A 12,033-nucleotide genomic window follows, 5' to 3' on the forward strand; every position below is an offset into this window, starting at 1 on the left:
GCATATTAAAATTTATTTTCTTATTTGGTTATATTAATTATAAAATCACCCCTCATACAGTTGTAAATTAGCTGTTTTGCTAGTCACTGCTAGTATCATTAAACACAGAAAAATAAAGGAGAGAACTGGGATGAGTCTGATGAATAAATCTAACAGTAACATCATTACAAATGTTAAATCTCCAAAAAGATGGAGTCAGAAGTGACTGAAACAGAGTAGGGAACATCTTAATGATATAAAATAGAAAAGAAATGGAATAGACAGAGATATTTTGTCTTTTGTAAGGCACTTTTCAAGTTACTCTGAGTAATACACAGGATGGAGTTAACACTTGCCTGCATGACATTGCACTGCTGAATGGCAGTGTGCTGCAGGCGGCTGGCCTCCTCCTGGAGCTGGAGTGCACTGTGACATATTGGCAGGCTGGTGACCACCTCTTCAGGAATCCTCAAGGCACTTTGACAGACCTGGACTGCATGAACCTTTGGCTTCAGTGATTCCATTTCAGACAAGAGACGCTAGAAAAAGTCAGTTACACAGGTAAGTTAGTTTAGCACAACCACGGTATCTTTTGCAGTAAATAACAAATGATGAATTCACATACTACAACAACCCACTTATTTATTTATAATTTAATACAATCAGGACACACTTTGTCCAGGGTTATTCGTTCTGAAATAGGACTCCTTTAAAGTATTGATAAATCAAAAGGCCTAAATAATAGGCATAACAATAGTTCAGGAAAGGGTATACTCAACCCTATTTCAGAGTGTCTAAGCACAATAATATTTCTGTTAATATATTTGAAAAATATATTTACAAAATCCACAAATCTATAGAAGAGTTACATATGTACACATATATTTTAATGTCAAAAATCCAACTAGTACTCCCTGTTGACTAATAGCAGATAAATCCTGTTATGTTTACAGTCTTCCTTGAAAATAAAAATGATAGCTGATGTTACTTAAAATTCAAAAGTCAGTCAAGAACAAGAAAACACAGCTATGCAAAAACATTTTTCCTTTAAATATAGTATACAGGATGTCTTTGGTAATAGTATCTATTCTTATCACAGTGCCTGTGCACAAGAGAGATATCATTATCATCAGATAATAACTGGAGAATAGACTGTATTGGCATTCTTTTTAACTTCAATAGAAGTTAAATGTATGTTAAACTTCCCTTTTAGATCAAAATATATAGTTTTAATACAGGAAAAAAAAATCATAGAAAACGGCAAAGTTGATGAAAAGGGCTTCATTATATTACTAGTACAAATCATTTGGACAATGTATGCAGAAAATAGGGAACAGAATGACCCTCTCCATCCTCCTATACCATATGCAGAAATTTAGCTTCATGGTGGATAATATAACCATGATTTGCTACAACGACCTATTGCTTCCATATCAGGGGGAAGTTCCCTCCTCTGGCAAGCCTGGTACTGCTGGCAAAGGATGTCTTGTAGCAACTGGCACTCAGAGATACTCAGCCAGGCACCCACCAAAACCCTGTCTATCTGGTGAAGTGGCGAGCGGGGGCTACAGCCCCTTTCTGTCTGTACAAAAGAAAGTCATACTGTCGAGGTCTGACAGAACCAGGGGAAAGAATACACATGAACAGTGTAAGCACCATATTCCTTTACAGTTTGGATGGACGATGTATTTCACTTACACCCTTCAATGTCATTACTGAGATTTAGATTTAATCTTTAAAAGACTAAATACTTATTTTAACTAAAAAAAGTTCTGTGTATATACATTTAATCTACGTATTTTTTACACAGATTTAAATACAAAGAGGACTTGTTGGTATTTGATATTTGCTGGTAGACTAGGAAAGTTAAATCTCTATTTCAGCTTGCAGCAAGAAATATTTTTCAAGCAACTCAATAACATGGATTAATTTTCTTGTCATGGGACTGAGCCAAAAGCAACTAACAGATAGAACTCTGTAGTACATTAAGTTAAATGCAGGAAGCAGCAATATCTTATGGTGGTAATTCAATTAAACATGCAAAAGAAAAGGTAGCTGGACTTAAGAAATACTGAGTTTTTTCTTAGCTTTTCTTCTTAGCTTAGAAATCATTCTATGATTCAATTCCTTATTCACTTGGCCCTAATTTGGGGCTAGAATTTGAAACAATTACCCACAAAAGAAATACCACAAGCAGTCTTACTCAGCATTCTTCATGCAAGCTCATGCTACTAAAGTGTTAATTTTGAGACTCTGCCCTTTTACCTGTCTGTGAGACAGTTGCTCTTTCAAACTCAAACGCCCAAGCTCAGGAGAGGTCAGTGTGGCTTGGGCTTGCTCCAGAGCAGCCTGCAAGGCTCTCAGCTCAACTTCAAACTTCTTCATGTCCTGTAACAACAACAGATTTGTGAATGATATCATGAATCAGGAAAAAAAAAGTCACTATAAACATATATATTTGTCTGGATTTTATAGTTGTGTCCATTATTACATTGTCAAAACTAAGTCAATATTTTAAAATATTTTAACAGGGGAAACTGTTGAAAGTATTATGAGTATGGAAAAATAGGTTTCACAGCTAGAGTTGCTATTTTAAGTACTTCATCTATCTCAAACACAGTATGTATGTTACAAAACTGATTTCAAAGAGTGAGGCCTAGAAAGGAGATCAAGATGTCCTCTCATCAACTTCTCAAAATAAGAAAGGACAGAACTGGGCTATCTTTTCAGACTGTTCTTAAAAACACTAGCAGCAGTGTGCTTACCTCCACAGATAACATATTCCAGTGCTCCAGTACTCTTATTTTGTAGATTTCTTTTTATATGATGGCTTGACATGAAGCTTTTTCTACTGCAATTTCTGTCCTCTATATCTTATATATATATTTAGTATGTTATTATCAACAGATACAAACAAATTATTTTTATCCTCTCTAAATACTTCATATGTCATATTCCTCTTTCAATGCTTTTTTTTCTTGCAAGATTATATTCATCTCACTATCATCACTATCCTCTGTTCATGTGCAAAAGTAGACACAGTTGAAATCATGCTTGCTAGCGATAGATAGAAGAACCAGTTCACATGTCTTGACAAATATATTCTTTATTTTTTGCATACTGCTTGGATTATTTTACAAAAATATTCTCTTTTCTATAATCTACATTATTAAGTTCAAGATATCTCTACAGGGTACATCTAGGTAGTAATTCCTCATTCAGATACACAAATAATTTTTTCTTCCTGTCTAAAGGTAACAATTTGCTTTATCTCTGTTGAATAGCAGTTCAAATTTTTTCAGGTGTCCCCTGTACATTCAGTGTCATCTAATCAACTTAGAAGTTATGGTCTCTAAAACACCATCCAACTTACTACAACTTATTAATGAAAATACTGACTTGTATCAGCCCAGAGGAGAACCTGAAAAATCCTACATCATGTTCTCATCTTCTGGGGTGCAAACCATTGATAATTACACACCAGGTAAATTTCTAATTATCTATAAACTTACTTAATACATTTCCAACTAGATAAAGTTATCAACTGCTAATAACAATATCTTGTGAAACATTATTAAAGTCAAGATACATATGACACACTGTACATTTATCTACAAGGCTATCTTCATGTTAAATTTGACTCTCTTAATATGATTTTCTTTCTTCGCAAATCTATGTTGACTTCTACTCATTTACATGTATTTATGTAACAGTTTACACAGTTTATTCAGTTATTCCGATATTTCTCTGAGAAGTGAAGTTAGTAAGTTTCATTCTACTCTGCTTATTCGTGTGCCAGTCTCTAGTCTATTCAATGGGGGAAAAAAAACAAAAACAAAAAATCACCCTCTACTCATAAAAAGGAGGTGGTACCTTTGTAAGAAAGCAGTGACCTTTCTGAGCAACCACTAGTAGCCAAGACCACGCTTCCTAAGATGGGACTGAACGTTGTTTGCTGATGGAAATTAGTGAAAAATTTTCTTTCTAAAAATTCTCCACACTCTCTCCTTTTACTTCCACACTTTGCTTTTCTTTATTTTATTTTCTTTTAATTTAATTAAACTGCTTCTTATATAAACCCCATCTTTTCTTTTTCCATCTTTATCCTTCTGAGGATGGGGAGAGAGTGGAGTGGTGGACATTAGCTGTCAATTGGCTCTTAAATCGCTACACTGCTATATCCTATAAATACTGTGAAATAAGAAAAAAAATTCCAATGTTAGTTGTGATCACCTTAACTACCGTTGATAGACTATTCTCAGCTGCCTGTAGGTATTACTTTCCTAATTATGTATAATTGTATCAGCCAACAGCAAAACAAATCCTAGAAATATACTGTACTGTTTGCTTTTTGTTTGTTTTTTAACTATTTTGTCGATTCAATGAAGAGATATGTAATATCTCTTCATTCATAGAGATATGCAATATGTAGCAAACAAAAGGTTAGAGTCTTCTCCGCTTTACTCTGCATCTTGCACCTGTCTATAATGCTCTCATACATGACATACATATAACACACATTCACATTTACAACAACACATATGGAAGAATCACAAAGAAATATCAGGGACACAACAAAACATGTTATTACATTTCCTTAGAGTGGTAGATCTTACATTATAGAGGCCCTTTCAGGTTCAGTACTGATCTGAATTAATAGATGACAGGCTTTAGATATCTTCTGCGTGAAAACTATATGGTGCTTCATAAATCTCATCATAGATATATTCATCCCAATTCAAGTATCTAAATACAGGTGTTTAGTTCCTTCTGAGAAATCCTATGGTCCCCAATACATCCAAGCAGAGGGGCCAGATATAACATGACCTACAGAAATCTGCTGTCTGAAGCAGTTGCTGAAATCAAGGCATAATGCCCAACAGCATCCCAAGTGGTGCAAGATAATTTTTAAACAACAGAATTGTCCTTATATATGACAGATAATCTGCACTGCTAATACTCACAAAACCACAATGCTCTTAGCACACAGAGGCCTAGCTGTCAGTCAGTATTTGAAACAAAGTGTTTTCAAATACCTTGGTAGCATCTTGCAGATTTGGAAGCCGTGCTTTGATAACTTGTTGCAACTCCTCTGTCCGACGCCCCAGTTCTAGCACTTGCTGAGACATTTCTTCAGTTGAGTATACACTGGACAGAAACTCAATCCTTTCACTCATGGCCTCAAGATCTCCATGGATCTCCCCAGATTCTTCAAGCATAGTCTAGAAAAAGATGTGTTCAGAATTGAGTGCCAGATTTGAGCTAAAGATTGGGCCTCTCTCTTAGTACATTCTTACCCTGCAAACTCCTCAGTTTCTACATGTAAGTAAACATGATTGTGTTCTAGCAGTTTACTGTAAAGCTTAGACAATATGAGTAAATGTTGAAGTGCTTCAGGGAAACAAAAGCATAAGTCTCAAAGTTTATTAACCACTTATTTTAGAATTTTGAAATACATGCTTGCCTGTAAAACTTAATATGCATCATGTATGAACATAATTTGTCTGGAAGTCTGATATATATAATAGGAAGCCACAGAAAACACTTGGATGCAATGTGAAAACAGGAAAATAGTCATTACTACATCCTAAAAAACTGGCTACCAAAGCATTCTGTTGGATGGCAAGACGTCCATCTCTTCTACTTTTGAAGCAGGGAAAAAGCCATAGCAACATCAGAAACTATCTCCCATGTTCCTCCAGGATATATTTCAATTTGTTCATTTGATCCCATGCTTTCATGTATCACAAGCAGAAAATAAATTGCACTGTCACAGAAAGAGCAAACTACTACTGTGAGATGTTCAGGAAGCAACTGGGAAGAAAAAAAAATTATTAGTTGGGTATCAGTATAGGAATATTTGGTGTGAGAATGCTTAGATGTGAACAAAGGCAGCCAGAATAGCTTAAAATGGAAAAAATCAAACAAAACAAAACAAACAAACAACAACAACAACAAAAACATTGAAAATTGTGTTAAGCTAAATAAGCACTTCTAATACGTTACTGGCGAGTGCTAGGAAAAGAACTATTATAATCTTCCTTCAAACAGGTATTAGTTGCTACGAAGTATTCAGTGTGATAACATCTCACTGTGTAAACAAAATGTTCTAACAAAAACTCCTATGAAGCCAATGTACTTGAGTAAACACAAAAATTACTTGAAACATATAGTTTCAAGGTTTCCTCATTTCAGTCTACAAAACAATTACACAGAAGAAATCAATCATCTCGAAGACTTGGAGGACAGAGTACCATAACATTTTTAGATTCTTTTTCTCTTAAGGAAAGGGAGAAAAAAGTATACAAGATAAATATTAAGATCTTCTATACACTTCTGTTAAATGTCATAGCTATTATAATCACCTGGTAAGCTTTATACTGATCACGAAGGTGAGAGGAAGAATTCCATGTTATACTACCATGCACTAGGATATTTGCTTTCTCAATCCATTTCAGTATGAACTCCAACATCTCGTTGTATTCTTCCAAATGTGAAGTGGCCTGGATATAGAAGAAAAAAATCCACCTCTTATATCTAGGATGTAATTTTGTACAATTCTTAGAGGATTACAGATGTGTTTATTTAATTTACTCTTTTTACTTTGGGGATCATTTTAACAACTTTTACTTACTGTTGAATATAAACCAACTGAGTCTGTATTGATGAGGTTAAAAAAGGTTTGGTTCCAGTAGCAAGCATATCCATTTTGGGGGGAAAATAGCATTACAAAAACTCAGGTCACAGTGGGAGACTGCACTGATACCCATCTGCATCACTAGAGTGTACACTTCTGGCACACATTTCAGCCTCACACGTAAGTTTGAAAATAACTTGAGTGAGCTTGTGGCTTATTACGAGCCTCTTTTGCGTCATTCCCGCTCCTTCTTTTTTGTCTTACTATGCATCTCCCCAAATAACTTATTTAAAATGTGCTTCATCCACCCAGGCTGTCATCTTTCCAAAAAGAGAAAAGTTGTACTTGTTTTGAAGTACAAGATAAAAGATGCTCCACTCTGATTCATCTAATTTCTGTTTAGCATGTACCTGTAGTTCTAACAGGATTAATTTCACTTATTTTCAACCATTTGTCCTGTATGAAGAATGGACCACATTACATTATACTTTTGCATTTGCATGCAATGTTTGTTTTGACTTTTTAATTCTTTGTAATGGGAAACAGATTTCCTGGTTCTGAAAAAAAAAATCCTAACAGTTAAATCCTTTCATCTAATACCTTTGATTGAATTCATACACTGACAGCAATTTTCTTTAAGTTTTTAAATCAAGTTTCCAGAAGTAACTGAAAAGAATACGAAACAATTATTTTTCAAGCCTTATAGAAGCTTAGTCATCATGCATGAAGAAGAGAGCTCAAATTATCAAGGTATTAATGATAAAATCACACAAATCCCCTTTCCTTCCTTTTAGTTAGACTATTTTTAGATAGTGATATTTAGCAAAAGTACATAAAGGATTCTAGGTACTGAACCCTGAGTACAGCAGGGACAAAAAATTCGTGAATGATTAAGTGGAGAAAGATCATGCATTATCAGGGCCTTTGTATCTAAACTTTTCATTGAATATGCTAATGATATTCTCCCTCTACAGATAGTGACTAAAATAAAATATTTTCCTTTCCTTTGTCAGGAAGCAAATATAATTAACAGTGACATGACAGAGGCCTTGAAGAGGGTAATAATAAATTAATTCCTGACATGTTGCAATTGGTAGGAAGATCTAAAATTTGTTCAGGGCACCAGAAGAACCAATCATCAGATGCTTCATGTTAAAAGAGGTTATATCAGCACCATATAGAGTCATTCCACCCTCCTTATTTGACACCAATCTGTGTTCCTCTCTGCTGTGTTATACAAGCCCTGAATAAAAATAGGCAGATATGCTAAGGAATGCATCTTCTTGCATAACTAAGGGAAAATAAATGAGAACTTTTTAATGCACTTTCTCCTTCCCAAAGAAATGACAGTAAAGAAGTGAGACCATACCTGACTGAGCTTGGTTGCTCTGTACTCAGCCTGTCGTATGGTCTGTTGGTGCAGTGCAGTGAGTTTTCCTATTCTGTTAGCCAGCTGCTTAGCCAGGGGTACATTCTGTTCTGCAAATTCCTGGATTGAAGCATCTAATTCCAGCAACTTTATATTACAGCTGTCCAACTCTTCACCAAGGATCTAGATAGAATAAACAAGAAAATAAGTGAGACAGGAAGCTTTCTGGTTGATTATTTCTAGTCCAACCTGCGATTCTTACACCCTGTCCTAACTGTCCATGATTTACTTCATTTATATTTTGGCTGAAAATCGGTAACAACTGTCTAAACAGTAAGGCAGAACAGCAGGGTGTTTGGTCATCTTCTAAATGTGTGCCACTAGTTTTTACCTCTCTAACTTGGCTGAAATAGATAACCATTTTCCCTACTATATCAAAAGACTGAGTCACTTCAGAGTGACGTCAACTGTTCTTGGACAAAGTGAATGGTCAGCACACATTGCCATGACAAAGATTTTTTGTTTATTTGAAAGGGTCTTGTTATGCTTAAAAACTCAGAAATCAGTAATTGCTCAAGAATGCATTATGAAAAGTGTTTTCATAGCTTGATCCAGACAAAGGTGCAGTTTGGATCAAGACAGATCAGTTCAATAGAAACCAATTTTTAAATCAAACTTTCCTACCATAATTACAAAAATTGTAAGAGTTAGAGAAGAAATCTAAAAGGTTAACTATAGTTCTCAAACTGACAAAATGCTTACTGGATACTCTATGGTGTGTTGGGTTTTTGTCTTTGTTTTCATGCCTAAGATATTAAGGATTCACTCCTTTTGTAAAATAATTCCCATCAAACCCTCCGCAATTACTTTTAGAAATATAAATTGCAATCATCAGACAATAACTAATTCAGAACTGAACACTAATCTAGCCCAAGTGTTTTAAACTCATCTGGTTAGGACTGTTCTGATAGAGACTAGTTAAATCATAATTTAAGATCAACCATTTGATCATTTGTGATAAATGAATATTAATCTATTAATAGCATTACACTTTAATAACGTAACTATTTATGTGTAGATATAAAGATAGATGTTAAACTACACAACATGCAGCTACAAAAATTTTACTAAATCTCTGGTGACATAGAACATTAGTCTGTGACATTTTGGAAAATACATTGAATTGGCTTTCTGGTAAATCCTTGACCCAAAAAATATAACAATTTTAATGAGATGCATTAAGTTTAACAACTTTAATGGGATGTATTTCAGTGACATGTTCTAGAAAGCAAATAGCACTTCAGATGATGTTGCTAATAACTTATGAAAACAAACAGGTAATTTTTGATACAACAGACATACCAAGACTTCCCCTATTTGTTATGCTTTACTTACTTTCACACAGTAATTTAATCAAGCTTATCTTTAACTAGTTAAAAGATGCAAGCAAAAACAAACGAAGGCACAACCAGTTCCCCTGCCCTATCTCCCTCCTATCCCCAACAACAATGAAGAAATAGGAAAAACAACATTCAAGGAAACAAAAATAAAGTTCTGCTCTCATATGACAATCCTAACTTGGCCATCATGCTTTAGTAGAGATGAGTTTTTATGAGAGACTCCTTTGCATTTCCCCTTAACTGCACCAGTAGTACTTCATGATTACACCAAGTTATATGAGATCAACTACTAAGTCAAATTCTATTTATCAACTGTAAAAATGGACTGAAAAGAATTGTGTTTTAGGAATAATTTAGAAGCCTCTTGGGCTTCTTCAGATTGTAATCATATTCTTTATTTAGAGAGAATTGCACATTCTTTTAATCTCAAATATTCACTCCACTTTCTTGTTATACCCTGTTTGGGCTAGTTTGCAAATAATACTTCTGTACATTCCATTGAACTACATAATAAAATAATAATTAAAATATCTGAGATCTTCACGAATATAATATTGGTACAAATTCTCAGTTCAGAAAAGTTTTTGGTGTAACCAATTAAGGAAAGTGTAGTCTTACCTTCTGTTCAAGTTTAGCTTGTGCTATATCATTTGTTTTCCTTTTCAGTTTGGAAAGAATTGCGTTTAATTCATTTGCTATCCCCTGAGTTTTCTGTCCAAACTCTTGATTCAGTGTTTTGATATGCTCAGATTCTTTTTCTTGGGCTTGAATCTGTTGAAAATAAGAAATTCAGTAACTAGAAAACTCTCTTTCTGAAAGGAATTGTCTTTCACTTTGAAATTATCCTAGTAGTATTTTGTTAAAATTAATAAAACTAATCACATTTTGATCACACTTGGATACAGTGTGTTGCAAAGTTACAAAGTCCAAAGAAGGGCCTTACATTTGTAAAGGGAGACAGGCTCATATCAGTGGTGATCAGTGCCAAGACAGGAGGCAATGTACACAAACTGGAACACAGTAGGCTCCCTCTCGATACCAGGAAGCACTTTTGTATTATGCAGTTGACACCACTAGTGGGCAGGTTGCTTACTAAGATTTAGTCTCTCTAACAGGAGATCTTCAAAAGCTAAATAAACATGGTCCTGGGCAACATGCTCAGGACTCTGCTTGAGTGATTGGGGTTGAACCAGATGACCAACTAGAAAATGCAGTGATTCTGTAAGTTTCATCTACTACATTTTACCTGATCTTGTACAGTCACAAGGGCCAGCCCAACTTCTGCTAAATGAAGAGAGAGTTCAGAAGGTAAAATTGTATAAAGCCCCAAGTACTTATTTTGTTGTTGTTCAGCCATTTTTTCAACAGCCTGGCGATGAGTAGTTACTTCACAGAGGAGAGACTAATTACAGAAAAAACAATATTATTAGAAACAACAGTATAGTAAGTATGTCCGTATAAACTGTATAAGCAGAACATGATGTTACTTGCAGCTTACAGCAAAACTAATTGCTTCCAAATTTTATTTTAATTAGAATTCATATAAAGAATTGTATGTTGAGATTCCATGGATTCTCACTTATGTTCTGGCCCAGTCCTCTGTTCCAGTATGTCATCTGTACATGGAAAACACCAAGTTTTCAGCACCCCCAGTAAATGGAGTTTATTTTATTTTGTTGCTTTTGTTTCTCCCAAGACCTCTGACATGGAAAAGAAATGCCATGTTCTGCCCATTTATGTTATGCAGTTCCTTCATATTTTAAATTGGGAGATATAATAGGATGAACTATATTCTAGATATGTAAAGTTGCATAAATACAAATATTTACATGTATCATATAATTTTAAAGTAATATATTACAGCCCACTTTTATCTTTTTTTTTTCTTCAGTGGCTTACTCAAGATTCAATTAATATAGTGTAATTTGAATTGATGGTGTTTTGGAACTGATTAATACCCTCTACTAGAATATGAAGATACATTAGAAACACTGTAATTTAGAAATTGACAAATTTTATATACCTTCAACTCCTGAAGTTGAGTATCCACATCCACATCAGGATTTAATAAATATTCTTTTGTTTCCTGGATCCAAGTCTTTACAACATTTATTTGTGCCTCAACCTCCTCACGTTCTTTCAGCTCCTGTTTCACAAGCTTTACACTTTTTTTCACTTTCTGTTGCATACTTTAGAAACAGAAGCAATGAAGAATGACATCTAAACATACTGCTTTGTCAAAAGTACTGAATAATGAAAAGAATGACTAATAGCCCCAAATTAAAAATAAAGAGAGCAGTGTAGCAAGCCTATTAGAGCAGCAGACACATCTCACAATTATTCCTCAGTTCAACCCTTTTAATTAGCAGCGTTATGTATTTTGACATCTATGTATAATTTTTTTTCTGAATAAGTGCCAATGTTTATAGTACAGACACCTACATCGCCTTCACAGTGTGTCTGTATTGTCAGTGGAAGAAACAGGTAATTTTAGGGCATAATTTAGAATGATTTGTCACTATTTGAAAATAAACCTCTAAAATAGGCCAGAAAGAAATGCTTAGACTCACCCATACTATTACTATTAATTAGGCAGTAAGAATTAACTGGTTCAGATATGGATATCTATCATCTAAAACCCTGAACCT

At 34.5% G+C, this 12,033-nt stretch overlaps 1 protein-coding gene across 1 annotated transcript in view; it reads right to left on the bottom strand.

Annotated features, from left to right (window-relative positions):
- Positions 1-12,033, bottom strand: part of SYNE1 (spectrin repeat containing nuclear envelope protein 1) — a 276,072-nt gene that overhangs the window by 97,000 nt on the left and 167,039 nt on the right. The window contains exons 81-88 of the mRNA XM_065732123.1: positions 11,409-11,574; positions 10,632-10,787; positions 10,004-10,156; positions 7,986-8,168; positions 6,345-6,482; positions 5,016-5,201; positions 2,245-2,367; positions 336-518 (exon numbers count right to left, since the gene is read on the bottom strand). Coding sequence (XP_065588195.1) covers positions 336-518; positions 2,245-2,367; positions 5,016-5,201; positions 6,345-6,482; positions 7,986-8,168; positions 10,004-10,156; positions 10,632-10,787; positions 11,409-11,574 — 1,288 coding nt within the window. The remainder of the gene's footprint in view (positions 1-335; positions 519-2,244; positions 2,368-5,015; positions 5,202-6,344; positions 6,483-7,985; positions 8,169-10,003; positions 10,157-10,631; positions 10,788-11,408; positions 11,575-12,033) is intronic.

This window comes from Cyrtonyx montezumae, unplaced genomic scaffold (assembly GCF_038088225.1).
Source record: "Cyrtonyx montezumae isolate F1298 unplaced genomic scaffold, pur_monq_1.0 scaffold_0, whole genome shotgun sequence".
Taxonomy (NCBI): Eukaryota; Metazoa; Chordata; class Aves; order Galliformes; family Odontophoridae; genus Cyrtonyx; species Cyrtonyx montezumae.